The sequence below is a fragment of the Porites lutea genome, chromosome 5, assembly GCF_958299795.1.
Source record: "Porites lutea chromosome 5, jaPorLute2.1, whole genome shotgun sequence".
In the NCBI taxonomy this organism is placed as follows: domain Eukaryota; kingdom Metazoa; phylum Cnidaria; class Anthozoa; order Scleractinia; family Poritidae; genus Porites; species Porites lutea.
In genome coordinates, this window is record NC_133205.1 from 2472501 (window position 1) to 2492160 (window position 19660).

Consider the following 19660-nt stretch of genomic DNA (forward strand, 5'->3'; position numbering starts at 1 on the left):
CGAAATTTTCGTCTTGGCATTTTTCGAACGGCAGTAACCATTATCCTGGAGCTTCTCTAACTGGTCCTAACTCACCAAAGTCTACATCACACTAACAGATTATCAGACTTTCAGTTTGTCCTCCTGTTAGATGAGAGATGAGGGAGCTCGAGATAGCAACATGAGCTTATTTATTCAACCTTTTTCATATTTGCACTTGCTTGTATTAGCTTTTACGCCACAAAAGTCGTGGCCAATCAGGGACTATCAGAATTAGTTTCGACATAGCAATTACAGTTCAGATCAGTGATGTTTAATTGAATACGTAATATCAGATTTGGGTGAAGAACTGGCCTGGTGATTACCAGCAGTAAGGGTCCGAGAGAGGGTGCAGAATGTATCTTAAGACCGGCTACCGTAATTATGGAACCAGAGAGTGAAAGTCTAATTACCTGACTGTTATTGCTGATGATTGACTTCTGGTGGTGGAACAACACACTCTTTTTCAGGTAACATTTTCTAGTTTTCATAGAATAAGTGTTAAAATAAAAAGAATATACTAAATAAAAGGTAATAAAATCTCACCTTCTCGAATGAAAGGTTCATAGAAAAACGTTTCTATTTCATCTGGTGTAAAATAGGACGACCCTGCCAGGAATGATGATCGACCAGGTCCGTATCCGCTTGGTGAACGAAACGTAAAATGGTACGAGTAAGAGCTTGATGAGTAGGCCGCATTGTCAGCAATGTATATGTCGTGACCTCCTCCAAATGTAGGACCATAATATGAACAGCTATATATAGCATACCAAGGACTGTAGTAGTATGACCCAGTCTGATTCAGTTTAACAGGTGCCCATCCTGGCTCGTTCACAAGTGAGAAGAGAAAGGCTTCTGCATCGTACCACCACGTACAATGAGTGGAATCTGTAAAATAAGAAGACGTAGAGATCTTGTAGCTCTGGTATTTTGTACACATTGCGCTTAAAATGACTCAATCCTAAGTCACCTACGCAATTAAAGGCCCATCAATACCTAGGATATATAACTGATACTGCACTCTCGAGTTATCTCAGTTTCAATTACGATACTCACCAGGCCAAGGCAAACTGCTGTAGCCTCCAAAGATGTACTTCCCAACCCTTATGATGGTTATGGTTGGTCCTTTTCCGTCACATAGAGAATGGAATGTATTTGCATTCCAACCATCCCGCGATGCTCGCCAACAGAGTTTCCAGTCAGTTCCATTCCGCATTACGGGTCTTAACCAATAAGTTAAATTACTCAAGTAATCAGAATTATTTCCTACGATGACAGAATTGTTTAAGCCTGTAGGTTCGTGATCTGAAGAGCAATGAAAAACACCAAAGGACGAATTACGAAAATTAACTTTCTGATAGAACGCTGGAGACTGAATTGCATTCCATAGGCAGGTTGACAATCCAGGCTGTTTTAGGACGCGAGTCAGGCATTTACTGTATAATCAGTGTAATGCCAGCAGCTTCGTTTAAATAATATCGTATATTCAACTTAATTTACATCTGTGAGTGTGAAATATAAATATTTATATAGAATGAAATATGGTAATTAAACATTATAAAACGTTTAAAGAACTTTTCTGTGGCACTCAAATTTTCCTAATGCTTTCAAATAAATGTATTAAATATTTCTATAGCCGTTACTGTGAAAAAAATGCATTTTCTTGATGTAACCGAGCTCTGGGGAATAGAAGCAAACTGGGAAAAATTAAATAGCGAATCAAAGCAATTAAGGTCTGAAGGTTTTGCTAAAATAAACGTATCACAATGTTCGAATGTACACTATTAGCTTTTCAGAAGGATATATAGAGCGTTTTCACTCACGTGACCAGCATCTATGCAAATTGATTGGAATAAAAGAAAGCCTTTACGGGGTTTGTTTCGAACACCAACATGGGCGTCGTTTCATTGTTTCGGAACTGACCAGTATCATTGGCCGCCATGACGTCATGTGAAAACGCTCCACACAATGAAAAGCCCTCATTACTAAGGACATTAAAAAGACGGGTTGTACACATTCACGCAAGTGTGCGAAAACGTTAGTACGACGCTCACCATTCACTTTAATTTTTTTCGTTATTATTTTCAAGTAGAACTGTGCGTGTTTTGCACTTCCTTTTTGGCACGATCTATAACTCATGTCTGTAGCCGGATCACTTGTCTGTCAGCTTCATTACCATCTACAGAGAATATAATTTAATGATATAATTCTCACATTCCAGTGCATAAATTATCGCTTCTTTTCCTGGTAAGAAAGTATATCCAGTATTTGTTTATAACTTTAACCGAAAATGCGTTATCATTATTTCGTTAATCGACAGTCTAATGCACTCCCTCTGAGGGGCTTTTTATATGATACCTGAATGACTTTCATCCCAGTATCATAGGTTTCACAGTGAGGTTCGTGCTGGGGATTCGCATGATAAAACCGTAGGGCTCAGCATAGTTTTTGCGTACTCATGCGCCAGTCGCCTCAGACTACAAGATTTGCGATTTTCAATCCGGAAAGAAGTTCGTTTTCAAAATGAAATTTCGTACAAGAACGATGATAATTTCATTTGGAATGAAAACCAGAATGGCTTACTTTACGGGAAACAATTTCGTTTGGGTATCATGTGAACATATGCAAAGAAATATATGGAGATGGCCTCGTTCCGGAATGAAAGTCATTTTGGTATCATGTGAATAGCCCCTTAAACTGCTGGCGAGGACAATGCAATGAGTACTTACCAGAATATGACATGGTGGATGGAATGTATGAAGAACTTGTCGTTGGAGTTATTGCTGAAAAGTAAGAATAAGCCGAAGAAAAATATAAAACAATTGCGTAATATAACTTATACCAAATGCAGTTAAACTTAAGTATTTGATAAGAAATACTCCCTTAAGCCAGGGGATGAAAGTATATGCAGAATGAGCACAAGCATCTTGAAGCAACGAACTTCAAAACAAAAAAGGTTAATGTGCCATTATTCTAATAAATGCGCAGTGCATTGACAGCCTATTGATTTCAGTATTACCGACACATTCATATATTTCAATCTGAGCTAGTGAAATAAAAACAAAACGATTTATTTATTAATTAGGAATTTACTTACGCAGTGTGGTTGAAATCCGTGTTACTAGAGTCTGAGATGGCACACAGGCTCCAAAACTAGTACTTGAGACCTGATTCGAAGGTATCCAATTACTGTACGCTGTCGCATAAATATTAAATAACATAATCAGACACTGACAAATAAGTGTTGGTAAGGTTTGGCTAATCGGCAACTTTTTTTAGGCATCCTCAAATATAGCTGTAAGATTCGCACGGAAAATAAAAAGAAAAGACAAAAAGAAGGGAAGAACCAAGAAATTCCAAGGGATCGCGGATATATTTAGGCCACAGTCTTGTTTTGAGAGTCACATTTTCAGTAATACTGAATAATCAAAAATGCTTTGTTTTAGCAGAAGACCAAATGTGTTTGATTAATAGATTTGGTTTAATTTCTATTAGATTGATCACCGAAGGCGGCAAATCACCTTTATCGACTCAGTCGGATAAAACCAAATCTGTGTATTTTACTAGTCGCTCCCCTAACCGACGTAATAACACAACTTCTTTTAATTAGCAACCGTTAAAACCCTTTATTCATCTGTAGGTTTGACAATTAATTTGGGTTGGTTTCAACCCTACCCGCTCTCCATCGTTGTCTTCAAAGAAAGACAAGATTGAACTGAAAACACCACGGCCGGATTATATGCGTCTTTCTCAAATACTCTGAAAAAGATGAAGAACTGGACGAGTTTCCGTCAAACAGGGAATCGTTCTCAATGAAGGAAATCCAACAATAGAAACTTCTTCCCATTTATATTTTACATTTGTCATGTCATATACGTACATCATAATAACAGAAGAGTGATTTTCGTATGACCGTGAAAAATTGTTTGGGTAAGTGTTCGTTGTTTGTTTTTACAGCCAATGGAAGAAAAGAGCATGAAGAAAACATGAAGTCTTCGTTTTCCCGCCAAAGAAAACCCTAATATGGTTAAAGGATTGCTCGATTGGTCGATCAATTATCTTGTTTTATAAAATAACTAAGATAGTACGCGCGCTCTGATTGGCCGAGAGGAGTGTTTGCATGACAGTATGTAAACATGGTTGTGGCGTCAAGTTGTTTGGCTTTTCGCGCGCTAATCACGCAAGCACGAATTTGAAAAAGTTTTCGAGTTCAAAACTCGACAAGTTTACTTTATTTACCCATTCCTTCGTCGGCTGAAACATGGAAAATCGTTGCAAAGAAGGTGAGTCAATTTTTCTTTGCTTAAGCCGGCATTTTGAGCGAGAAAAATCCGTATTTTGCAAAGCATCTTTTTGCAAAACTAGAACTAATTACGCATGCAAGACTTCGTGGACAAGATTTTGCGACTGGTAAGGATTTCTCTTTTAATCAGTGCCATACATAAAGCTTTGCGTTTTTTCTCGTGAAAGTTATTTTATAAAAGCAATAGAAAACTTTTTCCTGTGGTTTGCATAGCCTGATATAAACACTCGAGGCGTTGGGAGAATTCTCGACGGTTATGCAAACCCTCGACTTCGTCTCGGGTTTGCATAACTGTCTCGAATTCTCCCAACCCCTCTCAAATTTATATCAGGCTATGCAAACACAGAAAACGTTTTCTATTGCTTAAGCAGTATACTGTCAAAGCGAAGTATCGATTGAGTTTTGGAAAGTTCTCGGGCATGAAGTTTTTTCACCCAAGCGTCCGCTTAGGCTTGGTTCCCATCAGCGACATAATGATCATAATCATAATCATAAACATAATCCATAATCATAAAGTTGTTATGTTCTAGTGGGAACACACAGGTGCAAGACCTGGAAATTTAAGTGTGAGCTCATCGTTTTGAGAGCGATGCTTTAAAAGTGGCTGCCATTCAAACCTACGGATTTAAATTGCAGTAATGATAGGCTTTATCACATCGACCACATTTAATCAGGTTTACTTTCGCCATCGCATTATCATAATACAGTGTGTATTTATCCTTTTGCTTCTTGAATCAAGACGACATCTCCTGATAGAAAACAGGGAAAATCAAAGGCGCTTTTGGGTGAGACCTATATTGAAGGCAACAGGAAAGCATCCGTCTTGATCAAGAACTTCCTTTGGGGATCAAGGAATAGAATGAGCGGTAAGTTACTTAAACTAGGACGCTCAATGGCCAAAATACAATGAAAGAGCATATCCCATGTTATGATTATGACTATGAATGCTAGGTTTTACGTTCCCACTACGATATAGGCATAATTACAAACGTAATCATAATCATAAGAAAATGACCGATCATTTTCTTATGATTATCATAATGTCGATCATAAGCGTATATATGATTACGTTTTTTTGGCGTTTTAACCGACATAAACGCCTTTATGACTATGATTATGCAATGATTGTTATGTCGCTAGGGGGAACTAGCCCTCAACCAACCAAAACCCACGCACGTTTGTATCCGTTCGATAAACCATTATTTCTATATCTCTATTTCCGTTCGTTTGCTTTTTTTGTTTTGTTCGTGCGTTTTCATTTCAAGGTCATACGAAAGTCGCTCTATAAGAAGAATTTAAAACCAAACGAGTAAATGTATCCCTTACAATAGCTCACGGTATTGTAATAAACCGCGAAGCCAGCCCCTTGAACACTTCCATCCGTACGGAACCGTAGAAGGAGAAATCTGCCACTGCTATACACGTAAAAATATCCCAAAGAGCCACAGACTTTCGTTATCAATGGACTTGAGAGTGTATTGCCATCACGTATTTCCAAGAAGTCATAAGGACAGTAGCTCCCGCCATATTCCAGGCTAAAATGATAGAAATACAAGTATACGTGGTACCCAAAAGGAGCTTCAATCAACCATGTACACATCAGATTGTCTGCATAACAGCCAGGATAGTCTGGACTAAAAAGATTTCCGCTGCTACCGTAATAGTTGTAAATATGGCTTGAACAAGATCCTATGGGAAAAAAAGAGCCGAAAAAATCTTAATGTAATGGCTTTTGCATACTACTAAGAGGATTTATGTAAAAATGAGTTTAACGTTACTGGAATCATGTTGCATCAGTTGTTATGAAATACTGCAATGAATTGTTAAAGTTTTTTTTACTTTTAATATCTTACATCAAATCAATTCTCCTTTATCTGGAGAAAAAGCAAGATATCTTGAGACAATTTTCACCAAACCTCTTTACATTTCAACACTCGTCTTTAGTTGAGGGATTAACGTTCCTTTGATAAGACGATCGAAGAAGAACACGAACAAGAACAAGAGTCCATTGATATATCCAGCTTAGTCTGCAAAACCGACAGTCGGTTATTATCTTAAAATCGGTTTAGCGCGCGGACCTTTTGTTTGACTGATTGCGCGTACTTGAATGCGCAAAATTATGGACTGTTTTACATTCTAGTATAACGCATGATCACGTATTCAACACATTTAATTGTGGACATTTTTTCTTACCAGGAAAAGAAGCCGTAAAAGGTACATAGGAAGAACTTGTCGAAGGAGATATCTCTGCAAAAAGAATGAAATTAAATCACCCAGTGACTATTTGTTTGTGCATACATAATATCGTCTTAGTCACGATCATATTATTGAAATGATCCAATTTAGAGACAACTTTTTTACTAAACTTATGCGACTTTCTTGTAGTAATGTGATTTTAAGGTAGCGATTTGCATTGTTAGACACAGTGCCTGTCTTTTATAGCTCTATCGTGGTCAGTAATGATGCATTATACAAGAGAATATCTCAGTTTCTCACACTTTCTTTTGCAATACTTACAGCTATTGTAAGTAGTGTTTAAGCCCGATTGACTCACCGGTAGTAAGCCACTGTGTTGACGAGGACATAGTATAACCCCACCAATGTTGCTGAAAACTGCGTTTTGATCTCGAAGGAGACCCACACTCGTTTATGTCTGAAAAAAAAAAGGAAAAAGGTCTTACATTCTTCCGTTACATAGATAGGGGATTCGGTTAATTAGCAGGGATCTCTGATAACGAACTTATTTTTATTAAATGAAGGATGATCATCGCAGTTACATACGCAACGTTTGCAGTTGCAAAAAGAAAGCCTGAAAAAATCAGGTTTGTATGGGATTCGAACCCTTTAAATCTGCGATACAGGTGCAGCGCTCTACCAATTAAGCTAACAAGCCAACTGGGAGCAGGTAGTTCAACTGGTTCGTTATAAACCTGTGAAAGGATGATGATGAGGTTTAGAATATACGAAGATCAAATGAAGAAGAATTAAATGAAGGCGATGATCCTTCATTTAATTCTTCACTTCTTCTCTCCGCGGGTCACATATATAATTTTCTTATATAAACTTGAAGTTATTTTTAGTTGCACGTATCGAAATCTCGACGAACCAAGTCAGTCCCGAAACCGAGTCAACCTGTGCCGTGTTATCAGCCCCTTAAACTTCGGCTGGGACCGGAAGAAGAATAGAGAGGGATACCTCTCCCTGAAGGTATCTGTCCATTTTTTTTTCAAACAAATATTAATATTAATCGTTTCATTATTCCGCGAAAACATGCTTGCCTCGATCGATGTTAAGTTCCAATCTTTATTTTTATGCATGTCTGTTCCTCGGAAAATTCAGGATGATTAAGGCAAGTTTAATCTAACAGGCATTCTTCAAATAGCAGTCGGCTGATCCGTTGAGTTGTATTAAATTTGCTGTTATTGCTATGTTAGCTAGAAATTTAGCTATGGTTTTTCGTGAAACGTGTGAAATTTCCGCAGATTTCTCATAGAAACAACTGAGCTAGTACGCATCGTCTTCCCCAGGGCATCTTGGCTGCCCTCCCTTTTTCTGGCGAAAGCCTGTACTTGTGACGTCATTTTACCGAATGTTGCAAAAGGAGAATTAGTCGGGGACTTGAGGCAATAAGAAAAGTAGAAATATTTTGAATAAACAATAATGACTGTAATCAGGAAAAAGATAACTATACATACCAACACAGCTGGAAAAATCTGGTGGAGCAAGGGTATATCCGACAGGACAAACACCAGCAGTGAACTGCCAGTCACTTGTGTTAGTTATTCCTGGTGTGGGTGGTCCATCGTACGAACAACCTTGTCCAACCACTGCACCACGATCCATCAAAATAGCGTACGAGCCGTTCATACTTAACGCAGCATAAGGCGTTGCAAACTGCAGGGTGGTACTGTTAATTATGATAAACTGAGAGATTGTGTCCACTTTATGAACTGTGTGACCACTGGGAAGAAGAACCAGCCGGATGTAGGAAGAAGTGCGAGGCTTCTTAATCTGTATTTTTAGCAAAGCATACGTTAACAGCTGGCTTTGTTATGGCTCCGCGAGATTAAGATTATTAATAAGCGAATCTGTTTTCGAATTGGCCTCGAGCAGGCGAAATAGACATTCGTTCGGAATTGCTCGTATTTTTTTTTTCCTGAAAGGGAAGCTTTCTCAAGCTTGCTCATATATATGGCCTAAAACTATATGGCCAATATGCAGATTTACACTTGATGAATATGATGGATATTTCAAGCCTCGCGTTGTACCAAGCTATAGATGACCCGGGGACGGGGAGGGGATCTCTAAGGAATTCGGTGGTTCTGTCCGCCTGCCAGTATGACGTCATGTTTCGCGTCAGTGACTTTCAAAATGGCGAGCAAACTATTCATCGAAGAGACCAAAAAATTTCGAATTTATCACGGAAATACTGTAAGTTCGGATTTCTTGGATTTAGAGATTTTAAGATCCCTGTTGTCATAGAAAACCAGACTTTGGCACTTTTTTGGAATGAAACGTCCACTGGTGTAATGAATTTTAGAGATTCCTTAATTCCTATCGTCGAGCAAATTTTACGGGCAATAATACTGACCGGTCACACTTTTGAGGTAATCCATCAAACTAGATTTACTGAATTTGGTGGCGAATCAACAGAGCTAAAGGCCCATACTCGAAAAAATTGATATGAAGCAAGGCCGGTTCAATCAGCAAAAGAATAGATGAATAAAAACATGAGTGATCTGTCAATGGAAACTCCTATTCTGGAGACTAGAACTTGCCTATTTTAGAGAAAAAAATGATTTAAATTTTGATGAACTTGCCGCTTCCGTGAAAAAGATGGCGATCCCGCAACACGGCCCGCAAAACAACTTAACAAAATTATACAATTAAGGACACAAAATATCAAAACGGCTTGTACAAGCAGATTATAGCAACAACAAAGCTCACACACTTGCGATCAAATTAGCCACTGATACTACTTTACTACTTTTTAGCTTTTCCTCGACCTCGCCCGTGGTAATAACCGTGGCATCCCTTGCTGATTTGCACAAGCGACCCGAAGCTCTTGCCCTTTACTATGTGACGTCACACTGGAAGGCGAAGTGGATCAAGAAACGAAGGTGGAAAACAATAGAGTCACCCTCCCCTCTCCCCCTCCTCCTGTAGATGACCTAACGTAGATTTCGTACATAGGGTAGTAAACAATTCTGATAATTACTAAGATTAATAGAATTGAAAAGGGAAAGGTAAAAAAAACGAAAGAAGAGAGAGAAAAAAAAAGCTTTTTATAGCAGACATTCGTCGTTTATGAAACTGAAAGAGGACGCTGATGGCTCGCGGTAAAATATAGTAAAAGAGGACTATGCTAAGCTTATTTCAACCAACAATTTAGACAATTGTACTTACCACGCGATCAAACTGTATGCTCCACCATACATAACCCGGTCCACTGTTACTGGGGGGACTTTGCGGAGTCTGGCTTCCCCAAACTACTCGAGGTGTACTACCTGCAATTAGAAAATAATTTAACTCTTTTTAAAATAATAGTGAAATAAACTCAACGGCAAAATTCGTGCGTCAGCAATAGCAATAAAAAATCTGAGCAAATTAATGCTATGTGTAATACACAGTGCCAACGGTACTCGCTGGGAACTAAAATTATAACACGCCCTTTTTTCAACTACCCCGCTAGAATTAGGGGAACCAAGTGCGGACAGCCCCTAAAAGAGAACCTCACGATAAGCAATCTTTTAACATTGCTCCGCTGCTTTTGTACCATGGTTTTTCAGGTTCGATTTGCTTTTACGACCAACGCTTGAAAGGCTACTTACTTATTCCCACGAGAATGGTTACGCAGCGCCATTCAGTTCCCATGCTACGAGAAAGAGGGAAAAAAGAATAAGCATTCCTTAATGTAAAAATTGTATCCTGATTGTGCAACGTTTGTAACATTGTGAAAGGTTTGAAGCCAGAAGTCTCATAAGTAGGTGAAGTATGATCGTCGAAACGTCAGCCATTGTCAACAACAGTCCTATTACAGGATTATGCCCCACCACCTTATTGAGTCTGAGAAAGCTACAAAAACTGGGCCAAACCGAAACGTCAGAAACGTAGTCGATATTGCATTGCTGCTCATGAGGTGATGAACCTTGAGTTGTTACTTTTTCACACTCACGACAAGGCAAACACTTTTCCGTAGACCAAACTGAATGTTTAAGCTAACTGTTATAAACAAAACGCTGCACGTCGGAGTATGAGCTATAAATAAGATGATCTTCACAAAGACGATCATAAGTGAATAACCAGTAATACTAAAAGCGATATGCTCATTTAGAAGAAATTGATTCCAATTCTTATTGAATTTTCTAGAGATTTCCAAATTTCATCCAATGCTTGAAATTTAGAATCATATTCATATATCATATGTTATAATGTTCCGGGGACAAAATATCAGTTCTAAGATCGGAGCTCATTACAAATGCCTTTATACTTTCCTTCATTGATACCGTAAACTGGATAAATTTACTGGGAAATCGCGCGCAAAAACCAAATGTTATTCTACATGTATTCTATTAACTATTCGCCCTTTATCGGTCAAGTAACTGTTTCTTCGCCATCTCACCCCGAGGAGTCAACTGCTTTGAAGCAAAACGACTGCTGTCCTACTTGGTATTGGTTAGGATACCACGTGACATTTCTGTAATAGACTCCTCCATGGAAACTTAAAGAAGTAAATTGCATTCCAGGTGGAGACGACGTCACTATCTCCACAACGCTGAAATTTCAAAATGAAATACGAGTTAAAGATTTACAGCAACATGTTATTCGATCTTTATACCCTTCAATTCATGTGTTGATTAGTTTCTGATAGTGAAAACCTGAACGACAATCTTTCTATATTTCAATTAGTTCAAATATATCTGCATCAATTTAGGAGCTCTTCGGGCCCACAGACAGTCAGAGTACTATCAGTTGAATGTTGGTAGTTTCGCCCCGTTAGCTCAGTTAGATATGCGTTGGTCTGCCGAGCGGGAGGCTGCTAGTTCAAACTCCGGATGTACCAACACTCAGGGTTTTAAATGACGGAGGAGAAAATGTTGCCTTTGTAAACACATGTCACAAACGGTTAGACTTTCTAGTCTTCTTTGATAAGAGCGATAAACCGTAGGCCCCGTGTCCCAACCCTTACCTGCACAAATTCTGTGAGACGTTAATGAACCCATGTACACACTGTTCGTAAAGAGTAGGGGACGTGGTCCCGGTGTGGTAGTCTATCTCTTATAGGGAGAGGGACTGTTACTGGCCTTGCCCAGTAATTGGCGTTATGCTATTGTGGTAACCCTGTCAAGAATTGGCGAATCTAATATAATAAAATAACAAAATCGATAACAAAAGCCAAGTTTGAATACATGAAGACTGGCTTCTTTGCAATCTAGAGGGGTACAAAAACCTTAATTGCTTCACCGGCATGACGGGTTTGAGTTATGGACACAAAGACATAACTCTAGCTGTTATTGTCATTCGTTTTTAACACAGACCATTACTTTAATTCAGTTATAATAATTTATCCAAATAAAGTAAAATGTAAAATTTAGTGACCTTTTTGAATAGTCTGCAAGTGTAGCTTCAATAACAGCTCTGTATAATGAACCAGTCTGTACTTCGGTACATTCTCCATCGTTCGGAGTTGAAGGAGTAAATACAGGAACATTGTTACAAGAACCAGAATGGCTGCTTATTATGACAAGAAACTGCAGTCCCACGGCACTGAATGGAGTAATGCTGTCAAAGTTTGTAGTTCCTGCTGGAAAGTCCTCTATGGTTAGAGCTACAGCGTAAGTACCAGCCGTTCCATAGTTGCCGTTATACGTCAGCAAACACGTTTTCTGCAAAAGGGAAAAAACTTAGATGAAGTTCACTTGAATTATAATTCAATAAAGGTAAATCAAAATATGAAGAGTGGTAGAGAGTCAGTATAATGTTACTCTCTCTGGTGAGAAGGTCCAGAAGAGGGCGGATCAGTGGAAAATTGAACGATATTGTTACAAGAAATGGCATCATTAAAGTTGCACGGGTTCAACAATCAAAACCGACGACGGTCATAAGAGAACTCCCCCGACGTAACTTTACATTCGCGGTCAGACCGGTGATGTTGAATTCTTCTTTTATCATCTATCATTTAATATTTCTCAATTCTCATTTGATCTGCGAATTCGGGGGAAGAAACCCATCAACATCACAGACGTAACTAATCGATGATGAATGACATTAATGAGTAATCGATAAGGCACTGATTAGGCATTATTCACTATAATCATTGGGTAATCGATGACTAATCGATGGGCAAAAATTTTGTGGCCTATCGATTACCCATCGATGATATCAATTACTCCGTTGATGTCATCGATGGGTAATTGATTCGTTCGATTACTCATCGCGATCGATTATTTAACAATTAATGAATGAGGCTGAGTATCTGGTGAAGAATTATGGCGATCGAGGAGGGTGTTATCCGAGGCGGATAACACCCTCCGAGATCTCCATCATTCTTCATATGATACGAAAGCCGAATTCAACAATTGTTTTATTATTCATTCAAAATAATTCCTAGTTTAAAAACAAAGCTAAAACATACTTACCTCCATCGCTGTTAAGTTAACCTTCGGTAGTGCACGTTAAGGGTTGTTCAGCTCCGCAAATATTCTCAAAATAGCAGATGTCGCCCTTCGAGTTATTTTCTTGCTGCTCCTGTCATGTTTTTAGCTATAATTTTGCCTAGTTCTTACTCTTGAAACGATTGAAGTGTCCGCCATTTTAGTTTTCACAATCAAAACAACTCAACCTCTTCCGCAGGTCTTCTCGGTTCCGTCCGTGGTGCATTAACCTGTAGAAAGCTGCATTTTTGACGTCATTTCCTCGTTAAACACAAAATTCTTCCAATTTTGGTTATCAATAACTGGTTATGGTGACTTATGCGTGTGCTTTTAGCCAATCAGAATTGGGGAAATATTTTGAATGAATAACAACTAATGATTATCCATCGATTAGTCAGTTACACATCTCATACAAGTTGTAGCAGTTTTTTTTTTTTTCATTACATATTTCCGGTGATAAAAATTTAGGTTAATGGTTCTTGATGATAATAATAGCCAAATAGGAGTTGAATTTGCTTGTAGAAAACCAGGTAAATCAAAATCATTTATTGGACAGTAACTGAAATATCAGTAACGAAGGTCGAGTTATCTACTCTCTTGGCTATTAGAGTCTGTGTCTTTGTTAAGAAACAGCCACCGCAGAGTGCCTACCGGGTAAAAGATTTCAGCGTCTGTAAGGTGATTCTTTCGATTTATCCAGATTTATAGAAAATAAAAGTCTGAGTAAATTTGATCTAGGGAAAATATTAACGAGTGGTACTGCCAACAAATGGATCTTACTTCGATTCAAGCATTTAAACGTTTCTTAACCATCAGGAGAACAGTAATAACCTAACTTCACATTAGCAAAGGAATAATCCACATGGTTGGAAATCCTATGCAGTGGCTGTTTCTCAACAAAGAACTGCTGCTTCGGCTTAGGAAGACTTCCGTCATTAGCAGCGGAATTAAGCAAGGTACCAAGCTTTTTAACAAAAATCCACTTTTCAGTATTAAACAACCAAATTTGGCCGTTTAATGTAAAATCAGGTGAAAAAATCGGTAAAAGGCGATTTTCAGGTTTTTTGATAAACGCACAAAGCTACGTTAGCTAAAACAATTACTCTGCTAGCCGTAATGTTGTTCGTCCATCTGGTTCCGGATTTGGTGTGGTTTGCGCACCCGCGAGGTTATTCGATACTGCTAATACAATCAATGACTAATCGATGACTGAAAATTTTGTGGCCTATCGATTATTCATCGATTACTCATTGAATATCGGATATAATTCATGACTAATCAACTGATTATCCATCGATTGCTTATTGATTATTCATTGATTTCATTGATGTCATTGATGTCCTAGATGTTATCGATTAGTTATGTCTGACAACAAACAACTATGCTGCACGTAGAAACAAGTTGTACAGACAATTAACACAGAAATGACTAATTACCTCATCAAGTGTGGCATAAGGAAAACTATCGTTGTAAAAGTAGGACTCGGAGTATTTTGCATAGCGGCATTTAACCACATCTCCGTCGGCGTCTTCTACAGGGATCCTTAGAGACTGACTTGGACAACCTTCAGACCACCGAACAATAGCCGGGCTTCTTGATACAGGAGACGAGTTAATTCTCCCATTATCTGACCTTCTGGTCAGATTAACGGTGGTCGATATAAACCAAGCGCCATTCCCATACCGGGACAAGGATATCCAACAACAGCTACTATAGCTATAACAAAATGCAGTATATCAGACAAAATGTCATGGTCCTGCAATGGATCGCCATCATTCAAGCTGACACAAGACATCAAGGACTATACAAAGTATACACTTGATAGCGAAAGACCTAAGACGGATGCTGACACTGCATGAGTCACATCGTATATGACCGGTGATAAGTTGATTATCACATTTTTTATGAAGATGATGATTGTATCAGTCATTGTTTATGATTTTGAAATTGAGATCGTATGATAAAATAACGTAGTACTAAATAGAGGAATGTACCTTACAACCCAAGTACCGTAGAATGAAAAAGTGTAGTTGAAGTTATTTTCACCCACTGACCAATCCTCGTTGCTACTGTAGTCTGTACAGTGAAAACCAGTGCTTGCAATAGTGGTTGTTGATGAGCAGTAACTACACTTAGCGTTCCATGAACCTCCTGATCCACGAAGACTTCCACTGCCTATGGTACTTTGATCACAGTAATAGGAGGACGAGAATGATCTTCGAAAAGCCAAACGAAATGTGAAACGAAGCTGATAGGCATATAAAAAGAGAAAATATATGAAGCAACGTAAGCTTTAACTAGATATTCTCAGCCCATAGAATAATCCATGAGTCGCAAGACTATGATCAAGACATTGAAGTACTGAGCTAGTTGTATTCAATCATTGTACTTTCTAGGGTTTTCTCTCTCAATGTGGGTTATTCGGAATACCTATAAGGTGCGGTCACATATTCAATTCTTTATCGACATAAAACAATCATAACAAAACGACAACTTAAAAATAACTCATCACTATTAAGACGCGTTTGTTAGCTGCACAGTTTCGATGGTTTGTGTGAGACTATAATGCAGTCAGAACGCTTGTCTGACTTGCTATGAGAGTCACATGGTAATAACACCGATAGTATTAGAGTTACCGCGACAATATCATTACATCAAAATTATACGAATGTTTAACTGAGGCCTTGTCAAAACAAACATTTAAATGAAATAAAATGAAATAAATTAACTGATTTTGTTATATGGTGTATCCAAAATCAAATCCATAAATTTATAACTTGATTATATGCTTTCACCTTGTGAGCTTCTACATTTCTAGACAGGTGAATAACTCGAGCTGCGAAAGTTAAGCGAGAAGAGTGTGAAAAGGTGCCAAGCGAAGCACCAAGTGGCTCGAATTTCATACGATTGCTTCGAGTCGTTTTCTCCTCTTGATTCAGACGTTACCGAGGAAGTAAAAACGACTCAAAATATTAGTCTAAAATTTAGGCTAAGCGCCAAGGCCGGGTTGAGAGAGATCAGCACACCAATTTCTATCCGTCGGTAGTGATTCCTAAAACTTTAATTATTTACTGGTGCAAAAGTTTCAAAAACAACCCCACCCTGAGAAGAAGAGAAAGAAACTTAATACGAGTCTGATGGACCCCTTCTCGAATTTTCTGAAAGCTTTTTATTTGTCCCTGCAATAAAACCATGACGAGATTACCACCCTAAGTGGTCAGTTTCTAATTATAAGTCTGCTTAAACTCGCAGTTATTTTGTTTTGATTAATTAATATGATGATCAGAAGTAATCAGCTACCGTTAAAAGCTCAAGTTTCTCTGAGCTTTAGCCCTTCATTAGCGATTGCCTCTTCTTTGTTACTTCCGGGAAAAAGCTTTGCACTTTTGGAAACGGATGCATTAATTGCGGATGTACTGCGGGGCAAACAAAACTTCAAAAACTCGCGCTCTTGGAAAAGTATTGCAGCTGGAGGAGTGTGTTATTAGAGAGATAAAAAATCACGTTAACGGCAAACGTCAAATTCAAGTTGACGATTTCTTAGGAGAGAAAATAACCAGATGAAAACTGTGCAAACTAATTTTTATGGATGAAACTAGCGTGAAACTACTAGTATTTTGGAATACATGATAAAGGGTAAACGACTAGTAAAGAGAAAATTTCGTCACGTGGTACAAATTGACGTTTGCCGTTTGCCGTAAACGTCACTCTAAATCTCTATGCTTAAAACGTTTGCATGGTTTCTGCGGGCTAACAACGGTTGAGATGTTTGACATTGGAATGCATGAGTGCATGCGAAAAATGAAATCATGTTTAGTTTCACGCTGAGTCACTGCCGGACGTTTTATTTACCGCCCAAGTCTGGCTAAACGTGCATTATGATTAGTGGGGCTCATTTCTGAGAAATGGACACAGTTAATTGACTCAGGGTCTGACTGAACATGAGGTATCTTTTCCGAGAAATCGACACAGTTGACCGGATCTGTTGGCTAAAATGCATCTAAATTTGCATATCGTTTAGACGCAAGGTCATACTCTGTAACTGATGATTTCCATCGTATTTTCGAGTCATAATCACTGTAATCACCATAATAATTTTTTCGGCATATAATTGCCGTGCCACTTCACTTTTAGATTCAGGCATTACACCTTAGAGTCTGCTAACTTCAAAGGCGAGCACACCCCGTACGAGCTACGCTGTTAAGCACTAGAAAAAAGATTCTTAAGTAAAAGCAAGAATCCCTGCAATCCACTAGTTGAATTGTATCCAAGTATCGTCCATAAGATTTAGACCATAGTTAGTAGAGGAAACTGGTTAGGAAAGCCGGAAAACATCAAAGTTTAAAACAATGATGCTGTAGGTTACGTTGGAAGCTCTTTGACCTTGCACATTCCTTTGCTTTTTGTTCACAAATTGTGTGCACGTTGTGCACCGTCAGGTCCAAAAAAGCTAACAAAAACATATAACAAAGGACGGTTTCCCAGCCATTCCGCTTTAATTAAATATGTTAAGACCCAGCACAACATCGAGGACATTGAAGGAAAAGTTAATTGGTTAACAGGCCCTCGGCAAGATGAAATGCCGTACAGCGACGACTGAGAAGCTATCTCCGTTTCGAGTTGTAGCCAAAGATTCTTAGCAAAGGTTAAAGCCAATAGTTTATGCCTTGTTTAGCAACTGCTGATACTGGGGAATGAGAGAAAGAGCTATAGAAATTTGCTTCTTATTTTATGAGAAATTCGTCGGAAGCATCGAAAGATTGAAATAAAACTAATTTAGGCATGGAGCATGACCAACGAAAACCTCCGTCCAATATTGGAGTGCGCATATCGTAAATTGCAAAGTTAATTAATATTTATTTAATAACATAAATATAAATCATTTTTGGTAGCCGTATCGTGCTCGCTTGGCAGATTACTTCTTCAAGAAAAAGGAACAAGAAATTAATAACAACAACTATAAAATAGTAAGATAAAATAAAGGGACGAACTAATACTTCCAGTCTAGCTTCAAATGGTAATGTCACCAGTTAGTAAAAGGGGTCTCTCAATGCACGCACGCTTTCAACAGTATTAGCATGCTAGAACAAAGTTAGTCTTCTAAACGACAAGTTAGATTCAGTTACAGCTTGTGGCCCATGAACAAAGAGGTTACCTCAGTACCAAAACCGATTCTCATATAGAACGCTTAGGTGGAACTGTATTCTAAAGCGTTCTGTGACTCAGTACAAATTATCATGAGAACAGTTTGAAGGTTTACAGTCTGCCGACTGTACTTACCAATGCTGTTTACAGAGAAAAAGAGACAAAAACGAGCCACACGCAGACTAAGAAACCAATCTATTACCAGCCGAGGTAAGAGTCCATGATATAAAGGTCAGTTAGTTACTTAGTTACTTAGTTCGCATTCTCCTGCAGTCACATTTCTAAAAAGAGACGCTTTATAGTACGTTACCGTGTTGCTGAAAGAGTCGACTGGAGCCCAAGATATAGTACCATAACGAAAGTGAGAAGCTTCCGCAACCAAAAGGAACTGCAGGACAGCAGCCTGAAAGAAAAGACACGATACAGCAGTCAAACTTGCCATGTTGCAGATTTTACGCTGCCTCGCTTTTAGTCCCTCGTTTTTCGCCTAATTAGATTTCTGCATGGCCTCTCGCTGGGAAAGTATTCGAGGGAGTGTCCTACATTGTGTTGTATGCAGTTATTTCGTGTCACTCAAAATCACTAAAATGAATGCATACCAGCCTGAAACAAATGAACCCTAAAACCACCTTTTTACGAAATATACTGAGATTAAAACATCAATGAGCGGCGAGCGTCACGAGAACTCAAAAGCCTGTCCAAGTCCCTGTCCGCATTCAAATCATCTGACATTGCTTCTGCAAATGAGAAAAAAGTGAACGACTGTAGAGTCTTCTAAATATAATCCCTTTTCATTTTTTTAATAGACTTGAATGCCAGCCCAAGCAGAAACGTCAGTGTATGCCCCGGGGTGGCGTTTTGTGTGTAGGAGTTATCGAACACTTACTTCTCTTTCTGCTTTTCTTGCGATATGCTCAGATAACAACCAGTCATCATTTTTTAGCCATGGTGAACCAAGTAAGATTAGTACTGTCGGTGTACACCGTGCCTTGGGGTGTAACCGTCGGATATAAATGGTGGTAACGTAGTCATCGGTGTAGTTACATGCGTGTATAAGTCTCAGTGCATGCAATCATTTATGTCGGCGTAATGGGGCGTGTAGTCAGTGGTGTAGTCACTGATTACTTTGTTAGATAGAGCACTCCACATTTTAAAGGTAATCCAACGACATTTTGGTAAAAAGGGAGGTAAATTTGCTAAGCAATTTGCTCCGCTAAGTCATAAAACTTTGAAAGAATTTTGTATGGTTAGGCGCACAAATTACCTCAGTCAAATGCAAACAAGCGTTTATAAAATTTCTCGGTTTTGCATAACTATATCTTCGTTTCACTTTCACCTATCACCCTCAAACTTGGCGACGTGAGTAATGTTAAGGCGCTCTTTTCAGTAGTGTCAATGGATTTTTGAAAACTGATTCTAGTCAAACGTCTAAAGGAAATAAGACAAACAAACAAATTAAAAACTAATAGTAGCAAAGTACTTACTAGTAAGGGTCCCGTGGTGTTTCAGTTGGTTTCACACTAATTGAAAACTAGTAAGG

At 38.6% G+C, this 19660-nt stretch overlaps 1 protein-coding gene across 1 annotated transcript in view; it reads right to left on the reverse strand.

The window, feature by feature from the left end:
- LOC140936809 (uncharacterized) overlaps window positions 1–18581 on the reverse strand; it is a 19049-nt gene extending 468 nt beyond the window's left edge. Inside the window, exons 1-13 of the mRNA XM_073386311.1 lie at window positions 18431–18581; window positions 14970–15223; window positions 14412–14691; window positions 11921–12207; window positions 10944–11096; window positions 10153–10196; window positions 9728–9828; window positions 8017–8332; window positions 6876–6974; window positions 6515–6568; window positions 2748–2801; window positions 1075–1323; window positions 565–906 (exon numbers count right to left, since the gene is read on the reverse strand). Of these exons, the coding sequence (XP_073242412.1) occupies window positions 565–906; window positions 1075–1323; window positions 2748–2801; window positions 6515–6568; window positions 6876–6974; window positions 8017–8332; window positions 9728–9828; window positions 10153–10196; window positions 10944–11096; window positions 11921–12207; window positions 14412–14691; window positions 14970–15223; window positions 18431–18562 (2365 nt within the window). The 5' untranslated portion in view covers window positions 18563–18581. The remainder of the gene's footprint in view (window positions 1–564; window positions 907–1074; window positions 1324–2747; window positions 2802–6514; window positions 6569–6875; window positions 6975–8016; window positions 8333–9727; window positions 9829–10152; window positions 10197–10943; window positions 11097–11920; window positions 12208–14411; window positions 14692–14969; window positions 15224–18430) is intronic.
- Window positions 18582–19660: the final 1079 nt, after the last annotated feature.